At 40.2% G+C, this 20,164-nt stretch overlaps 1 protein-coding gene across 11 annotated transcripts in view; it reads right to left on the bottom strand.

The window, feature by feature from the left end:
- Window positions 1–20,164, bottom strand: part of PTK2 (protein tyrosine kinase 2) — a 222,768-nt gene that overhangs the window by 73,545 nt on the left and 129,059 nt on the right. For all 11 annotated transcript variants that reach the window (XM_063327608.1, XM_063327605.1, XM_063327606.1 and 8 more), the window contains 7 exons: window positions 18,466–18,545; window positions 16,849–16,911; window positions 12,278–12,332; window positions 7,997–8,137; window positions 7,207–7,284; window positions 6,122–6,229; window positions 4,739–4,856 (listed from right to left, as the gene is read on the bottom strand). In XM_063327608.1, coding sequence (XP_063183678.1) covers window positions 4,739–4,856; window positions 6,122–6,229; window positions 7,207–7,284; window positions 7,997–8,137; window positions 12,278–12,332; window positions 16,849–16,911; window positions 18,466–18,545 — 643 coding nt within the window. The remainder of the gene's footprint in view (window positions 1–4,738; window positions 4,857–6,121; window positions 6,230–7,206; window positions 7,285–7,996; window positions 8,138–12,277; window positions 12,333–16,848; window positions 16,912–18,465; window positions 18,546–20,164) is intronic.

Raw genomic sequence — 20,164 nt, forward strand, 5'->3', positions numbered from 1 at the left:
GCTACAAACTGCTCACTTCAGGCAGCACTTCCCAAATTGGTGCTCATCCTTTTACAGCTAAATAAAATACGGAACATTCATTAGTACCCTTGTAGGTCTGAAGTCAAAATTCATTACTAACAACATCCCAGTAAAAGCATATGTTGTTTTTCACAAGTTGAAACCCACAACATTTTGCCCAATTCTATATTCAATTAAAGAAACGGGATACGCATGATTGTATCAGGGTGTCCGTGCCCAGGTGTTGCCTGTGTGTGGAGCGGCCGGGGCTGCCCGGTGCCGGACACAGCCGGTCCCAGCCGGTCCCAGCCGGCTCCAAGGGCCCCAGCGCAGGACACAGCTGAGCCCCTCAGCCAAGCTGGGGGCGCCGGGGGGAAAAGAGGTTTGCGAAAGGGCCGAAGGCGGCCCAGGCAGAGGAGGAGGAAGGCAAGGAGGGAGCAGCAGCAGAGGGAGCCCCAGGGCGGAGGAGGAGGAGGGCAGGAGGTGCTGCAGGCCCGGAGCAGGGATCCCCTGCAGCCCTGCAGAGACCCCGCTGGAGCAGAGACCCCCCTGCAGGCCGGGGAGGGCCCCAGGCCGCAGCGGGGGGATATTTCCTGCAGGAGCTGCGGCCGTGGAGAGCCCAGGCGGGAGCAGGTTGTCCCTGAAGGACTGCAGCCCGGGGCAGGGCCCGCGCTGGAGCAGGGAGAGGGGTGAGGAGGGAGGAGCGGCCCCGAGGGGCTGGCACGGACGGACCCACACCCCCAGCCCCAGCCCTGCGCCCCTCGGGGTGGGGAGAGGGGTCGGGAGGGAAGGGGGGAAGATGGGAATGGCAAGGGGGCAGGAAAATGTTTTTTTTATTGTCTGTCCTTTTGTTTCTTACCACACAGTTCTGTTTTATTTGGCAGTAAATGACATAATTTTCCACAAGCTATGCCTGTTTTGCCCATGACAATAACGGGTAAGTGATGTCCCTGCCTTTACCTCCACCCAAGAGCTTTCTCATCCCATTTTCTCCCCCGTCCTGCAGAGGAGCAGGAGTGAGCGGCAGCAGGCGGTGGCTGCTGGCCAGGTCTAACCCACCTTTGTGGTGCCCAACGTGGGGCTTCAGCAGTTCAAGGCGCCAACAGTCACTGAAAGAGGCAGCGGCCGAAGGTCAGAGTGGAAAATACGCGGGACTGCAGTAATTGTGGGGAGCCTGGATGCTGGTGTTGGGAATTTGTCATCGTAAAGTGGTAACATGACAAGGTGAGGAGTTTTACTGTGTATATACTGTTCTTTTCTTGTTTTGCTTTTGTGATGATGATGCTTTAGAATTTGACGGAGGGAATTTTTGTTGATGGCAGTGAAGGTCATAAAGAATATGCGATGAACATATATTTTAATGTTAATTATCAAGTGTGTGTCACAGAGGCAAGGGGCGGAAATGGCGTGGAGGCGGCTGTTCCCACAGCAGCCCCTGCTATCAAAGCCTTCGCACGTACACCCAGTACCTTCCACCACTCCTCTAACCCCTGCCTCCACAACACGCAAAAAGAACACTCAAGTATTTTGATTTATCCCAATGTAAACCGTCCTCCTCCGACTGAAAATATTTTTAGCCTTTTATAAGAGTTTTGGCAATTTTGCATTACCTATAAAGCTTGTTTAAAGTGATTAACAGATCCCAAATTCAGCCACTAGACTCAGATCACAGCAAAGCTACTTAGTGCACAGTCTAATCAGTAAATAGCTTCTTAATATCAGTTTAAGGTATTATCAGTCGCTTCATTTGTGCTCTTGGCCTGTAAGAGTTAAAGTGTGATAATGGAAACACAGATACTAAGTTTAAAGTTTCCACATTGGTCTAAAGGGACCTATATACCATAATATTTATGAAAAATAAAACAAACTTAATGGAAACATGCCAAACACTGTCCAGGTCTTAAACATTACCAAATTAAGAAAAACTAGATTATTAATGGATAGCAAGACAGATAGTATCACAAAAACACAGGTTCTTTTAGTAATCAAGAAGGATAATTTATGAGGAGACTTGCAATAAACATGTAAATTTACAACAAATAGGGGACGGGAAAGCTCAAAGAGGGGAGAAAGCACATCTGTTGGACCCAGAGTTGCTACATGATTTGTTTCTGATGTGCCTGGTATAATCAAAGCTCACGGTGGGAGGGATCTGGGAATGCAGATCATGGTGAGGACAGCTCTCCTACGAAATGTTTAATTAATTATGTTGAGCATTGCTATGAACTTCAAAAAGAGTAACCTCAGACAAAATAACCCCACAATTTATTTTAACTGGTGGGATTCTCTTAATGTTTGCATAAAGAGTGTTCCCTAAGTGCTGTATAATGTTCCTTTAACTCAATCACTGCTCATCTGCTCTACGTTAAAATACACCAATAACAGTATCACACAAATAAACACACTCCATTAAATGCATTGATTTATTTTGCATTCATGCCTGCCGGCAACCCACAGCGCAAGGCATAGTTGTGCCTTGTACTGTACAAACACATAGAAAAATCAGAGATCTTGCTCTTAACAGAGCTTTGTGGGTCTACAAGACGTAACAGCTGAATGATAAGCAAATCGGGTCAGAGGAAGACAAGAATTAGACAGAAAAAGTGCAAAAAGAGTGGGTGAACTTTTACTGCCACCTACAGCAGCAGCAAATCAGGACCCCCGTGCCCTGCTAATCTTAAATGGGGGTTGCTTCTATGCATCACGGAACAAATATTGAAGAGGACACGGGAAATCCTGTGGAGATTTGGACTGGGAGCTGCTCCCTGGCTGGGGCAAGAAGAGCACAGAGGGCAGCAGAGCAAGGTTTGGCTGGGAAACGGAAACGCACGTGATGGCAGACAATCAATGCCACAATGCACAGCTCTGGAAGCTTGGGCACTGGGTGAACAGAGCTAAGACCTGATGAAGGCTTTGACTGCCTGCTGCGAATGACAGAACTGGAAATCCTCAGGCAGAGGTATTTTGTGGAGTTAAGAGCATTTATGTACAGGTAAGGAAAGGATAGCCGTTCTAATAGAGGAACAAGCGGATAATAGCACTGGCAACGTAGACTGAACGGACCCAATTTCTGAAATACCACCAGTGCAGAATTGGCAAGAATTGGATTTACTCTACGCATGTGCATCTAAAGAAAAATGAGGTGACAGAGACCTCCATTAACCTAGTATGAATGAAAGGTGGGGAGAGGTAATGTGTTAAGCTATGAAAAGTTTTTTAAAAGCTCGGCTTTGGCTGCTATAGTTCAGGCTGAAAAACAGCCAATCCACTGGCTATTATAAGGAAAGTTTTGGGAGTGAATAATGACTGTAACAAACCCCAAACCATGATTTTTCAGAAAAGAAGAGGCACAAAAGACAATCGTTCCCAAGAATAGCCTAGGCTAATGAAGTGAAAATCTTGGTTTGTGATGCCAATTTTACTTCTGGTGTATTAACTAGCCTTATCACTGATGTTAGCTTATCCTTTTGGTGTTGAATTTTCAGGCCAATGGTTCATCATCATAGCGCTGCGCATCAGGTTGGCTGGAAGAGCTGAGTTTGCGCTGAGGGAAGATTTTCCTTTGTGTGGAGGTAAGGTCGCATGACTAACGCAAATTCTAACAGAGCTGCCTGTGTGGGAGCTAAGGGTGAGTCACACACACTAAGGGTCAGAAATAACAAACATGCAAACTCAAGAATAATTTGAACAATTACTAAGTGCTATCAAAACATCTAACACCCTCCAATCACATTTCTTCATTACTGAATGACCAAGTTTCAGGTTTTTTCATTTCTCCTGCCGTGCCAGGCAGGATGCTATGTATGGACCTGGGAAAGACCTGAACTACATCAATAATGCTACTCCATTCGAACAGCTACAGACCAGGGAAAACCAGTGGCACAGAAAAGGAAAAACATGGCTAAAAAGGGACCCGGCTTTAGACTGGAGAGCTTCTGAGATGGTTTGTCTACTTTCTTGTATTACAAATATGGAAGAAGGAAACAATTTATTCATTGTTTTAGATACTAAAAATGTTGAACTGATTTCCACAAGTAAAGATTAGTACGGGAGGACAGAAATTTTCATTCTTAAGCAGCTTTGCTTGGGTGTTTTTCAATAATTAAAGCTGGCTGAAATTAGAAATTCTAATGAAATTTAATAAAAAGTCTCTCTCTTAAAGGTGTACCTGCACCCTGGCCTCACTGCTTCCGGCTTGTGGGTTGTTACAAAAACAACTGATCAGCATTACAAAATGCATACCTCTGCTTCAGCTCTATTTCATGAGAAAGGCTCATGAGACTTCTCTCGACATTTTTATATTTTAAAGATGTTTTGAGTATCTAGGAGGAAGGCAGTAATTTCTAAAACTTATCACTAGTCAAAACCGTATCCAAATGCATTCTAACCAACCGCTCTGAATTTCCACTTGTATATTAGGGAATCACATTTCAAGACAACATGTCCTTGTTAGGAGTGCCCTTAATTACAATTTGTTTGCACCTGCTAGTGAAGCTCAGAATAGTGCAAAGCAGCAATTACTGAAAACTAGTCTCAATTATCAGCCATTAAGTAATTTTTGAGGGAGTGACGTTTACTATCAGTGTCTCTCATAACAAAAATACCTCATGGCTCCCCCCTGAAATACAAGAGCCTCCCAGTGAGGTTTTTGCTGATACCTTGTGCCTTCTATTCAAACGCAAAATAATCTATCAGTAGATGTGAGCATAGCAACTACCGGAATGAAACATCTCCTTACCTTTCTGTGGCCTGATAATAAAAGATTGCGTAGCTCCATTCACCAGCCGGCAATATCCGTCTATCAAGTCAGCCATATTCTCTGCAATGGTTAAGGATGGTGCTGTCACTGTCAGAGGCTGAAGAAGGAAAAAAACAAGGCACCAACAAAGAGGAATTATTGTAGTTGCAAACACCGAGCAGAACAGCTGTGTCATTGCATCAGAACTTCACACACACTTGCAAACAGTAAACAGAAAAATGCGGGTGAGAAAGAACTATCAGATTCTTGCTTTACCTCTTCTGTAGCAAATTGGAAACACGAGGTTCAGAAAGCACAGCTGATAAAACCCTCCACCCAAATGTAATATTAATCTGGGCTCATTAAGTGGCTTGCTGGCTAAGCTTTCCGTCAATCACTGTTCATTACAACTGTTATGACTTTCATGGCTATAATGACGACAATTCTGAAGAAGCTGCCTATTCCTTAAAGCTCTTACAGGTGGTATTCTTTTTCCACCCTTTTGTAGCAATTTATTCTTTGCCCTAAGAAGTAACTTTCTCAATTTCAAAAAAGATAAAAAGAAAATAAAAAAAGAGACAGACAGTGGAAAAGGAGATGAGAGACATACAGACAAGTTATTAATTTTAATACCACCAACATTCCTCATCCTCTGCACGGATTTGCCAATTTGCCCCCAGTCCCGCTCTACCTGAGAGACTGTTTTCCAGTGCACCGGACCAAGGAAAAGATTTGATTTCACTTCCAGCTCTGCCTCCATGTAACACGAGGGAAGAAATTTTCCCTCTTTCATATTTCCCCTTTCCACAAAGTGAAATTGCTCAGTTTCCTCTTTAAGACATAGCCTCATATACATACGCAGGCTTCAGTTAAGTTGCACTTAAGGACGAGTATTTTTGAATTAAGCTTCTTTTACAAATATCAAAGTATACAAGCACCAGATGCAAAACCTAAGACACGTAATGAGTTCTAAATCTGTTTTAAAAACAAAAATATCTAACTGGTATAATGATGACTGCTCACACTCAACTTCCCTTTCCCCTCAAAGAACAAGAAAAATCAAACAACTGCAGAATGCTCGGAATGCAAACTGTTAAAATGCAATGCACTGGTTGTAACTACAGGAGGGGCAGGAGAGTTTAACAATACCTGAAGTATTTGTACACACACACAGCCAGGCAGTGCCCAGCTTAAACATGCACGTACAAAAGTGAAGTATACTTTTGGTACGTATTTACACCGACAGTAGAAAAATCCAGAATGAAGTTACAGACCAGAACAAAACTACAACATACAGAATGTCTCCATTAAGGGTATACTACTCTCTGCCTCTTCCCAGGGAAACCAAAGCCAGGAAGTTTATCACAACTGTCAGTATCATACCTCAGGTGCACCTGCTATCTTGAGTTGCAACATCCCTTTTCTGTCCTTGTCTTCACTGTTTGAATACTGAATAGTTTGCACTTGATTAAAGTCTGCTAGATGAGTTGGCTGCGGAAAGGGAATGGAAAAAGTGAGGAAAATTTCAAAATTACAGCAAAAATACTTAGTCATTATTCTTGATGTTGCAAATGCACACGTAGAATTTGGTCTCCAGATTACACTTGCAGAAGTTTGTCCCTCTGTTCCTTTCTAGTTTCACTAGGCTTTGGGTAACAGAAATACCCACAGTATTTGCAAAATGAAACCAAGCAAGATGAAACCAAGCCTACAGAGGTCACTGTTGAGTAACTCCAGGCACACGCTAAAGTACATCGTGGAAACCACCTCCTGCAGGTCAGACTCAACAGTCGCCTCCAAGAACACGCAGCAGACTGCTGTGCATGGTATGTTCTTACAGCTGACTACGTATTCCCCATCTCCAAAACTTTTCACTGCCTTTGAATGAATTTCAATCAAAGTTGGACATGGACTCAACTGAAGTCATGACTGTGAAGGTCCCAAGCATTTTGCTACGAGAACCTGTCTGAACATACTTCCTCGCACCGGGGAGGTGCACAGGAGATACTGTAGCACAGTCCATATCAGGTGACGAAAAGGCTGTTAAGGACACGAAGTGCAGCAAATAAGCCAGCAATGACTGCACAAGTGCTCAACACTAACTGATTAAACAAGCTCTTCATTCACACATTCCTAAGAAAGAGGAGAATAATTTAGAATAATTTTCATGTTTCATTGTTAAAAAGTCACCGCTAACACTTCAAATTCTGCAAGCGAGCACTTCACTGGGTACAAAAGCCAACAAATTCAGTGCTAAGGCTGACACCATCTCTCTATTCAAGCGCATTTTCTCTGATACCAAATCATGAGTTAATATCTGAATAACAGCTGTATGTGCTGAATTTCCCAGCTCTTCTGTGTTTCACTCAAAGATTAGACTTGCCATTCCCCTTTGTGTGAAGTTCAGTTCACAACAGGTCACGGTTGTTAAGACAGTAACTGAGAAAATCAAGCAGAAGCAGACTTACATTTGCACCCTTGTCTGTAAGGTAACTGATTCCTTCTTCTGGGCCGATCGCCAGCTCCACTGAAATAATCCAGCTTGACTTCAGAATCGAAGGAGAAAGACAGGGCAAAATTTCAACAGTAAGACAAGACCTTGCTATGGAACGCTACCCTCCAATGCTATAATTACTGTTTTTACTAATTAATCTCCAGAAGCTTTTAAACCCTTCAAACAATTTAAAATATATTAAAATCAAGCATTTCTATAAGTAGCAAAACTCCTCATGACTGGTTTCCTGGGGATCCGTGCTACCCAAAATGCATTTCCATGTGTTTTATCTTAGGTCTACATGAGAACTATATATTTCCTACATTTCCTCTTCTCATGGACATTGATGTACATGTTCTAATTTCTACTTGAGTGTCTGTTTTCACAAAGCTTGCAGACTTAAGGCCCTTTCTCAAAATTTGAAATTGCTAGAGATTAAAAGGCATTAGAGGAAAATGTAAAACAGAAAAAGCTGAGAAGTCTCATTTCCTCGGGAAACCAGGTTAAAAATTGCTTGACTTTCGCAAACAAAGCACAAACAGATTCAATAACATACAATTCTTACCCTACTAATGAACAGTGCTTTCTTACCAGTTAACTGAGAAAGCTCGAAGTAAAATCAATAAATGTATTTTGTTGTTAATGAAATGCAAGAACTCATCTCCACATCAAACCAGGAGCTAATTAGTCGCAGAACTAAGGAAAACCAATTAGACTCGTAACGACAGCATGTATTCTGGTGACCATCACATTCCTCTACTTACACCGAGAGCACACTTGAAGCATTCCTTGTCAAATCTGTACACTGGAGAGAGGATCTCAAAGAATTTCAAAATACTTTCTTCTCTATTGAGGTTGGCAAATTGTCGAAATGTTTGTTGGATTAATTTTCGTAGTGTTTTGGCCTGTGTATTAAAACATTCAAAGATCAATTATTTTACACCTAAACAGTGACGGTGCATTCTAAGAGTTTCAGTCACTTCATATCACTAACAGTTTATCAATGAGACGCAGACAATTCTCAAGAAAAAATCAACTTCAAAAGATAAGTAACAGTTCTGCCTTCTAACCTCTGCTCGGGAACAAAATTATTTCTCCTATATATTACAGAGGGAATACCTAACTAATAATGTTTTGAATAAATTATAATAAAAGACAACATGTCAACCTTTGCAGGAACTATTCTTTCTAGATTCCTCATTTCTCCCAACCTCTTAACTGCGTACCAATACAAAACCACAACAACCTACACCTTCATACTAGGTTTTAAACTTAAATCACCATTTTTTTACCCAGTGGCAACAACCCAGCTGTAGCTGTATCTTAATCTCTGTGCACAATATCTTGGACTATCCATAGTACAGTCGATTCTTAAAGTCTGATGATATGCAAAACTTCCATATAGAAGATAAATTTAAATAGTAAATTGAAAATTAATGGAAAAAGTAAAACAAACATGTAAATTAAACCATTTTAACTATATTTTGTATAGTTTTATTAACTGTTTCCAGGGTAGAAATAACCACTTAAAAAGAGCAGCAGCAATCATCCTCCCAACATCTGGGACAGAGCAAGACACCTAATTACATATCTTGAAAAATAAAGTATGTAATGGATACAAGCAGGCTTTCAAACTACCGCTTTTTTTTTTTTTAAAAAAAAGGATAACTAAACTGAGACTTATGGAAGTGAAGTATTTGCCTGTATGTAATGTATAATCCCTGGGAAAGCTGCCACTCATGTGAAAATAGAAACAGAATCTGAAAAGCAATCTCTTTAACATGCCCCAAAACTGAACACGCAATCAAGAATCCTGAATAAGCCCATCTGTTTCTAAACACTAGAATTCATCTGGACAGAAGTGCAGTGCCTTCTCCTCATCTGTCCTAATCGTAAGAATCACAGAATCATTTAGGCTGGGAAAGACGGAGCACAGGTATGCTGCGGCAGTGCTGGGGGGCCGGGCGACCCACTGTTTTTCCATCATTGTTTACATCACATAATGCAAAATTCACAAACCCACAAACACATCTATTCTTTTTCCCTTTGCCAAAGCTTGACCCATGTCTAAAGTGACTGAATACGTTTAGAACCCCTTAGTAATATATTTTTAATATATCTTCCAACTAACAACAATGCTAGAAAGCAAACCCATGCTTATTTTTGCAATATGTCAAGATTAAGACAGAAATTACCATTGTTCCTCTACCAAAACACATCTGAATGTCCTATTGTAATGGCATCAAACCTCTCAATTCTTTCACCTTGCCTATAACAGCTACACAATTACAAACTACACAAATACAAACTTCCTTTTGTCGTTAGCACTTCCAGTCAAATTAGGCATTCATTTTTAGTAAGACTTTAAAGAACATTCAGAACTCTAAATGGCCAGAAATTTTTAAAGGGAGTGGTCAGAAAAGAGTCACTCTGACAGCAGGGATCCAAGGCGACTGCACATTCACATAGAAAATGATCAGTTTTGCAATGACACTATAAAAAGAAAAAAATCTGCTAGCTCAAGTTGTCTCAAGTATTTCAGCCACTCAGTTGGTGAAAGATACTTCATTCTGGCCACGGTTTGCTCTCCTGGCCTGTTTCAGCGTCACCCTGACTTCAAGGGAAATACACTGAAAATCCGCTCTTAAAATATTTCCCAAGAATGTGTCTTTTTTTTCCTCAGCTTTTGCTCAAGGCGTGCTCTAGAGTGGCAGGGAAGACTCCTAATCTGCAAACTAAACACAACCTGGTTTACACCTCCGCATCCCCCTCGCCCCCCAATGGCTGGTTTAGCGTAAGTAGATGTTTTTTCCCCCGTGGTGTTTGCATCCTTGCTCTACCTACACACAGCATGGCTTAGCAAAGCGCAGGGAGGTTTCTTGTTCTTCTCTCATGAAGTGATGAAAATGGAAGGCCTGTTGACTCAGTAACTTTTCCTCTGTGCTTCAATTAGGCGGACTTACTCTTTCTTGAACACAGACAGACAGAACTACTTGCAGCATATACGAGATACAGAGTATTGTCCAACGACTTCAATGTTTCCTCCTGGAGAAACCTCCCTGGACACGTCCTGGGACAGCACTTGCTTTCTCCTACAACGTTGTCTCACAGACACTCTGTAATCAGCTGATATATAGATTTTTCTAAACTCCTGACTTCTTAAAAATTATTTAGGGAGTTCCCCAAATAAAGCTGAACTTTCTGTTTTTAAACTCCTGCATATCACCTCGTACTTTGCACCGTTAAATATTTTGATTTTCATTTTTCCAGTCGTCTTGTCTTCCTGCACATAGAGTGATACCCTCCGCATAGCTCCCATCTCCTGAATCTGTAACATCAACAAATTTGATTACCACTGCGCTACCCTCTAAGCTGTACCTCACTAATAGAGAGAAAGAATTAATTTTATCTTTCATGGCCATCACGAGCTCTCCTTTGCCTGCCACTTCAAAATCTTTCGCCTTCACAAAGTGAGAGAGCCATTTAATCATTTGAACCAATCCTAAATGATTTTTAATAGGGATTTCATTTTCATTAAAAAGCAGACCCGTTTTTCTTCTTCATATGTCCAACATTTTTCTTCATGTCTTTGCAAGATTCTGCTCAGCTTCACCTTCTGGCAATTCTTGCAACTTCTTTCTGCTATTCTCTCCATTTCATGATTTCTGAAGAGCAGTTTTCTTTGTTGGTCAGTTTTCTGGCTCCGTAATACCATTTTTTGAGACAGTTATTCATTCTTTTACGTCTGGAGCCTTTCACCACAATTTCTCCCATTAGAAGAGAATACAGTTTCATATAATTGCTTAAATTAAAATGCAGAGAGATTACTTAAATCCACTTGACTTTATTAGCTTCTGATTTTCAAAAGTCTTTTTTGAAACAAAACCCCTTCATGACAGACCTTTTCTGTTTATCCATTTAAATCACGAAGTAGGAACCTTCTAAATCTGAAGCTGAATTCTATTATTTCTATAAAACCATCACTGCTTACCAAATCCAGCTCTAAAATAACAATTTATGATTTATACTTTCACATATGAATGGTAAGAGATATTTTTCCGAGACATTCATATCACGACGGCTATAGCTGTGAAAATACTTGGTGACCGTTCTTAACCCTCCTTTTCAAGACATGTCGGGAAAAATTTGCATTTTTTACTTTGGGAGCATATGGACTTCAATGGAAGCAGGATTCGACTAATGTTTATAGTCTTAACTAGGATTAACGTAAGTGGAAATTACTGGAAACCGTCCTTGAATGAGCTGGATACAGCCTTGAGCAAGGAAGGCAGAATATGGTTTTATCAAGCGGCCACTAAAAATATGCTGTTTTCTTACGTGTCCCCTTCCTCTTTCTCCAGAAGTCTCATTTCTTTTTTAGGGGATAATAAAAAAAAAGGGTATTTGATACTAAAGGATCAGAGTAAACGATACTAAATGCTGAGGGGACCAAAACATCTCCGTTATGAAGAAAGGCTGAGGGATTTGGGTCTCTTCAGTCTGGAAAAAAGATGACTGCTTATAAATGCTTCAAGGGTGGGTGTCAGGAGGATGGGGCCAGGCTCTTCTCAGTAACAGGCACAAACCTGAGCATAGGAAGTTCCATCTCAACATGAGGAGGAATTTCTTTCCTTTGAGGGTGGCAGAGCCCTGGCACAGGCTGCCCAGAGAGGTGGTGGAGTCTCCGTCTCTGGAGACATTCCAAACCCACCTGGACGCGTTCCTGTGCAGCCTGCTGTGGGTGACCCTGCTCTGGCAGGGGGTTGGACTGGGTGATCTCCAGAGGTCCCTTCCAACCCTGACCATTCTGTGATTCTGTGATCCGAAGACTTGTTTTGAACTTTTGTCCACAAGGTTTGAGAGGCAGAGGTCTACCTCTCACAATAGCTCAGCAAGGCCATATAAATCTCTACTATCTTAGTTCTGGCAGCACAACTGCACAGCAATTCCCTTACAATGATACAGTGGAAATAACAATGCAATTTTCGATATCTGACACTGATTTTTTTTTTTGGTATTACACAATTGACTGGAACTATAATTACCTTCACAGAATCTAGTAAACTCTTCGGAAAAAAACGCCTTAATCCAACATCTTTCCTGAAACAAAAACACACACAGCATTAATATAAAAAGCATCATGCAATATTATATTGCTCTTTTTCAGGGTGGTGGTTTGGGGTTTGGTTGTGTTTTGTTTTTTTGTTTAGCACATGCAATATAGTACATGATTTTCATAGTAAGGTGCTTGACAATCTCAGAGTGACAACCAGAACCATTAAAATGCCACTCCACAGCACAGGTGGGATAGCAGCGTCTTCCAGTTTAAATTCAAAAGGATATCACATTTACAACAGGTACCCGCGGTGAAAAGCATATTATTTGGAAATGTTGGCTTGGGCACAGAGAAGTTTTTAGAATAAAAACTGTTCTTTGTATATTTTAATAATTTAAAGAATATTGAAAAAATATTTACAGCATGTAGTAAGCTGAGAAGGGAACAAGATAAAAATGGCAAATTCTAATAAACATCTATTAGAATCGTGTAGGAGATACAACATAAAGGAAAGGACTTCTCACCACACCACCTCAGTAAGTGCATGTTGACTGCTTTTCCACTACTGGTTTACGCTTTGCAGGAGTATAATTAAAGTGGATTTTTTTTTTTTTCATTTCTACTGTCACTTTTTCCTCATATTGAGCATCTAATGTTAAAATTCCCAGCTCTTTATTGCAAGTAATCTCACTTTTTGCATCAGTAAATCAGGATCCTAAATCTGTCTGTGAGCTTGGATTTTGAAAACTGAATCATACCGAGCTCACCTTCACACTCATAAACGGGGTTGCAGCCCTAGTTTGAAACCCAGAGCCATAAAGATTAAATGTTCTTGTGGCTCAGATGTGCTGCTCGTAGCTTACGTCTGACTGCGGATGTCGCACTACAGCTAAGCATTAACTTCAAGAAAGATGCCTGAGAAGTTGCCAGAGATGTTAGTGCAGATGATGATCACTATAGAACCAGGTATATCAAATGTTGCATGACTGTGAACTAGTTGTATAGTATTAGCAGAAAATTCGCATGAGGAAAAGGAAAAACTGAAAGGAAAATGTAAATAGGAAAAGGACTTATATCCCTGCCTCTCAAAGGCATTACGGACTTTTTTCCTTTAAATTTAAGAGGTTACAATCTCTTTTAAACAAACACTGCTTCTGAAGTGAGTATGAAAGAAAGCTTTCCATGACTAAAGGCCTAGAACATGAGCAGAAATACATGTGGAATTCATACATTTGGCAAAAAAAAAAAAAAAGAAAAGCCGCTAGCCAGCCTGAGATACACAGTTCTTATTTACTGCTACCTCACGGCGCAAGGAGAAAGCCAACATTAAAGTCAGTATAAAAAGCTTACTCAAAATAATAAAACAGGGTATTTTTAAAGCTCTCTACATACAATTTCACAAAACGTACTAAAAACATCCTCAACTGAGAGAAGAACGTTCACGCGCAGCAGTGAACGCTGGCATCTGTGCAATGACAGTAAGCTGAAAGATTATAAAACTTTCATAAATGTTAATTCCTTTGATGCATTTCTTCTCAAATGCAAATTATACGCGGTTTATCATCCCACACAGTTAAATAAATCTAACACACTATTACCATCTAAATAACATGCAAAGACATTTTGACACGGAATATATTAGTTTAGCATCAAGCATTTGAGAGAGAAATGGTGTTTTCGAAAACGAAGCACCCAACATCACTCCAGTATCACCCAGTTTAACAGTACTGCACCACGGGGCTGCGAGCATCTGACTCGACTCGTTATTAAAAAGAGTTGCAGAGCAGCCTTTTGCACAGATCTATACGTGACAAATTCAGAAGAAATTCTTAAGCAGAGCAGAACAAAACACTACTCAATAAAATTTGTTAATAAAGCATATCCTATGTTTAACTGAGACGGCAGATTTATTTCCTGGGGCAGAATTTAACGTAAGAAGCATAGAGGTTTAATGCCACAGTCACTAACAAACTAAGGGTACCTATAAATAAGAGATGAAGCACTGGAACTTGGACCACACAAACAGTTTTAAACACACAACCCAAAGTCCTTCCCTTCCCTCCTCAGCTGCGCTGCGTGGGGGCGAAACGGCCAACTTGGGATAGACACCGACCCGGTCCTCCCGATTAACAACTCAGACATCTGCTTTCTGATCGCCAGTAGGAGATAATTAGTAGCGAGATCCTGGTTCACACAGTTCTACTACAGCTTTGTATTTAACCTCATCTGCTCCAGCCTACGTGTGGGCTTAACTGTAAATTTATCTTTTTTTAAATGTATAAACTGCAGTAGGATTAATAAAACACCAACTACAGATAGATGATACCGCTTGCCGTATAACGATAAGCAGCTTTAGGCAACATATATCTTTATTTCTATTTTTCATCTCAATTGAAGTTACAACAAAAAAGTAATGTTAGATTAACATAATAGACCTTAACATGCTTTTTACAAAACTGTGGCTGCAGCTGTTCCTTCATATAGCTCCCATTTTTGTACTTGTAATTATCCCTGCTCTATGCTAACAGGCTTCACATTTATTATGAAAAAAATTCTTCTTTCATTACGCGAAGGCTCAACTATTAAAGGCTACTTAACAGTTTGATTCTATCTACCATTTCCCATCCAGATTTGGTTTTGTATGAAAATCCGATCAAAGACGAATATACATCAAATAGACATCTGACAAAGGCAGGCAAGAAGCAATCACACCAAATGCACAGAAGTGCCATTTAAAAATTGCACTCAGCTGGTGAAGTGCCTCATGATGTACTAAAACGAGAAAAAAACCACAAACCAACCAAACAAAAAGCCTCACTTGAGAAAGGAATATTACTTGTGTAGATAAATCTTTATAGGCTATGAAGGTGGTAAGAGAGAATGAATAAATTTTGGGGTTCTCTGGCACTTTTTGCAGACCCTTAGTAGCTTATAATTACCTATAGCCACTTTAAGGTGCTTTTATCCCTCATCTCTCCCTGCTTATTCTCACACAAAACACATTTTGCTTCTCAAAAAAACCCAGTATCTTGAAATGCACAATACTACATTTCCAACTCTGCACAGCATACCAGGGTTTTACTTCCCTTTGTCTTTCACAGCAGCAATTAAGTTATTTTCTACCAAGACAGTTACTGCTTGGAAAACGCGTGCACTGGAAGAAACATGTCACTTAAACTGGAAACAGCCCCTTCCTGAGTCCTCCAGGAACTCTCACCTGTTACAATTATTAATGAATACTTCGTGTCAGCTGTTACGACCCTTGTTTCCTTTGTCTCAGTTTCCAAAGTTGGTCACCTAATTCCTAATGTTTGTAGCTTATGAGTTGCTAAATAACCGACTTAAAAATACCTTTCTCAAGTTCTTGCTGGAACGTACGTAAACTGCAACCCCCGTAACTCACAAGCTCCCTTTTCCCGAAGAGGCTGACATGGATCTGAATTTCTCCAGGTCACAGAACTTTCAAATCTTTTTAAAATCACCTTTTAGCCTTGCCTATCAGCTCATCCTGTTCGTCCTTATTAGCCCTTTCTCTGTGGTTCCTCAACTGCCAGAAAACTAAAGTCCTTCCAAAACCCCCTAATTCAAACAAAAGCAAAGCTTTAAAAATTCTGCACAGATAGAGGAGCGCTATATAAATAAGAAAGCAATTCATTTAAGTTATCTTTACCTATTAAAATCTATATATAGTTTCCTCAAAAGTCCTCGTGAACTTATTCATTGTGATGAAAAATCTTATCTTCCACCTCCAAATTTTCTAACTTCACACCTCTAAAAGTCAGCACGTGTTTTATTAAAATAAAATAAAAAGTAGAGACGTCACTGCTGCACCAACCTTTTATGCTAATTTTCTGTTAAACTGTACAGTATCTTTTCACAAAGCTAATTAGTAGGGAAGAGCAGATCAATTGTGTATGGATGTATGAAACTCATTCCATGAATACAAATAAAACCAGTTTTCAATCCCCGAAGGTTCTAAAGGACTTTGGGTTGTTTGGATTGAAGCTGTCTACTCTACAACATGACCAAGTAAGCAAAATACTTTCAGTGTAGGGATACTTCTTGGTCTTCTTAAAATTTGTGATACATAGATAAATAAACTTGCTAATTGCAAGGTCACCACTCAGGAAACCCACATTCTGAGCAAAGAGAAGAAAAAACAATACCACAAACATTTTCAAGTATCTCGAAGTTTACCACAGATGAGTCACAACTGAAGAACGCAACTGTGCACAGAAAACTGTTTAGAAACAGAATCACCTTAGAATTAGACTTGATGAACCCATAAACATTAGCAAAATCACAAAAAAAAATCGTAATGAGCTTCGTGATCAAGTTTAAACAACTCCAACCCTGTTTTCCTGGACCAGAGTTAGAGGTGCTCTTCCTACTTCTATACCTTGATAGGTTTCATCACCCTTCTCTTGTATTAAAGCACTCAAAGATCTCAACAAACTTCATGGAATAAAAAATTACAACAGAAATGTTTTGTTACTGAATTGAATTTAATGTCCCTGATTAAGAAACAGTTCAAACCTCAAGCTAGAACACAATACTTACTCTAACACTTCATAGTTGGACTTCTTTTCTAATGCATTGCCTCTCATCTCTCCGTAGGATCTCCTGAAGTCAGGAAAAATATTTGAAAGCGACAATTATTGGATGATCCAGCCTAATACTACAACATTAATGCAGTCAAAACCTTTCAGAGACTTACCATGAGAAAACATTGGCTGAATGAATTCAAATATAAACATTAGTACATTATTCTCCTGCCTCAACAGATCAGATTTTTATTTTACAAAATAATTTCACGTATGGAACATTACGCAGGACTATAGCAGTACCGCATTTTTAGAATCACTTTAAACCAGCTTAACTACGCTGCTACCCAGAGAAGTGATTTAACCTGCCCTTCAGCAGCTCCTTTCGACCTCCAACAGCGCCTCCCTCCCGGTGTCTGGGCATGTAACAGGGAGAACCAGAGGAAGCAGGGAATGATGAAAACTAACAATTTCAATCCAGACACGTTCACTCTAAAAACATAAATGAATAAATAAATCAGGAATGAGTAGCTGTTGTTGGGAGACGTCTGGGATCATTGTTTTCGTGGAGAAAGTGGACTAGTAATGCTTGTGGTAAGAGAGTCTCAGTAGTCATCTACATGAAGCATCTCATGAAAATGCTCCGAAGAGCCACGGCATGAGAACCATGGGAAGCAGGACTTGGCTGACAAAATAATCGTGGATTATCATCCTAACTACATATCTTGAAATAAGGCACCAATAATTTCATAAGGGCGTAAGGCGTTTGCAGTTACGCAAAGAATTTGTGTTTTCTCTAGGGCCACTGGCAAAACTAAGAGCAAAGACATCAGGTTCTCCTGCGATACCTAGGCAATTTCGTAAGCCTAAATTTTCTTTTAATTTGGAAAGTAGTGTTCAAAGGACACATTCATTCTCTGCTAACAAGTTTACATTTGCCATTAATTTCTTATCAATATTACTTCTTCCCTAATCCCCCTGTGCGAGACAACAGCATAACTAAAGCAAATGTTTCAGGCTGGAAACTCTCCATAAATCATCAAAACCCAAAACATGCATTTCAAAAGCTGTGCTGGGAGCTCTCTCAAGGATCTCTTAATCTGATAAATTTATCTTTATTTTCCAGCTGGCGACACAGTTGACAAGAACACCAGAAACACCCAAAAGAATCCTTAAGATTTAATCATTTGAAAATAGCACCTTAAAAATTGAGTAAATGCAGAGAGGAAAGGAAGCAGTAGTCAGCTTTAATTACGTTCTCTAGCTGTAGGATTTATATATGCACAATGACAAGACTGTTTCCTAAATAACACCACAGATGCATTTTTTTTAAAGTTTATTTCACTGTACTCTACAAGCCTTTGAATTATTCAGATGACGAATTTACCCAAAAGGCAGTATCAAGATGTAATTAATTAACATTTTTAAATTAATGTTAATTTAAAGATCACTAGAAATTGGTTACAACACAGTCTATTCAGTTCTTCTTCAAACTACTTTGAAGCAAAAAAAAGTCTTATGACGTTTTATTCCACTATACTGCTCAGAAATCGATGAACTATAAGCAGTTTCAAAATTAATGTATATATTCAGTCAGAAACATGTTGAATAATAAATGAAATTATCAGCTTACCGGATTTCAAGGCAACCTAGTTTCAAAGCAATTTCCTGGTCCACTTGATCTGCTATTTCTAACATATAGTCATTTTTCACCTACAGCAAAAGAAGTAGGTACGCATCACAGAAAGATCAGTTTAGCGCCGACACAGACTATAATATTGCCCAAACAACTTTAGAATAAATATATCTCTTAAGTTTAATTTTTCTGAATGACTATTTTCAGTGCACAAAGGGAAAAAAAGAAGTTATGTTCACATTCTCCACAAATGAGCTGCGCTTTTGTAAGAAACCCATTTCAACTGCCATGAACTTGATAAAACCATTTCCCTTATCTACATCAATATTATCTATGTTTTATTAAATATAATCAAAACCTTCCCAGGAGGTTGAGCAAATGGTTGCACGTGCGTTTAGTATATGTGAACGTTTGCTGTATTCTTGAATCATCTTTGTCAACAGTTTTTAATTTTGTAGGTGCATCTAATCATTCATAGAAACCAGACAAATGTCCGTATATTACTGTGAAAATAATAATAGCAGTAAGTAAAAAGAGTGGTATGTGAAAATGCTACTGCACACCGACTTGAAATAATGTCTGAAGTGGCAAGAAGAAGAAACAAGAGTGGAACTAGATGGTTACCATCTACAGTAGGAAATGAAATAGGAGCGTGCTCTGACCTGGGGGAGGCCAAGCGCTATGGCCTCACGGTCACCCCTCCCGCAGAGGGCGGCTGGGCCAAAGCAGCGTCTTTGGCCATTGCTGGCCAACAGCGTCTCCCAGCTGGGCTGGGGCACACTCCAGAAGAATGGTAAAGTGGCACGGGCAAAAGCTGTACCACAGAGCATGCTCAGTATTCTACAAGGTGGACTATGGTGGGGCAAAGTTCCACCACATGTCCCGGACTTACTTGTTTTATTTACTAACATCAATGTTGCTGAAAGCCTACTTTTGAGATAATGTATACGCTTATTAACAAACAAACAAAAGACAGTAAGAGAGAACAGAACTAGTGCTGAAGAATACAATTCTGCAAATCGTAGGATAGAATCCTAGAATGGTTCGGGTTGGAAGGGACCTTAAAGATCATCTAGTTCCAATCCCCCTGCCCTGGGCAGGGACACCTCCCACTAGACCAGGCTGCTCAAAGCCCCATCCAGTCTGGCCTTGGACACCTCCAGGGATGGGGCAGCCACAGCTTCTCTGGGCAACCTGGGCCAGCGTCTCACCACCCTCTGAGTGAAAAACTTCTTCCTCATATCTAATCTAAATCTACTTTCTTCGAGTTTGAAGCCATTACCCCTCGTCCTATCACTACATGCCCTTGTAAAAAGTCCCTCTCCAGCTTTCTTATAGGCCACCTCCAGGCCCCCTTCAGGAAGGCCACTATAAGGTCTCCCTGGAGCCTTCTCTTCTCCAGGCTGAACAACCCCAACTCCCTTGGCCAGTCTTCATAGGAGAGGTCCTCCAGCCCTCCTGTCTTCTAAGCAACAGACATTTTTTATCAGTAACGTATCTCTACAGAAGTACAACTTTTCTTTAACAGCTCACGTTATCCTCAATCTTATGAAATCATAAACTTGCTATTGAGATCCTAAAGCCCAAGATCCTAAAGCTGCAGAAAGTCCTGAAATATCACAAAAACCCACAAATCGAAGAGTAGATTATACCTTATGAAATAAATACACTTCGTAAAATTTTTTTTTGAGTGATG

This window comes from Chroicocephalus ridibundus, chromosome 2, assembly GCF_963924245.1.
Source record: "Chroicocephalus ridibundus chromosome 2, bChrRid1.1, whole genome shotgun sequence".
NCBI lineage: Eukaryota > Metazoa > Chordata > Aves > Charadriiformes > Laridae > Chroicocephalus > Chroicocephalus ridibundus.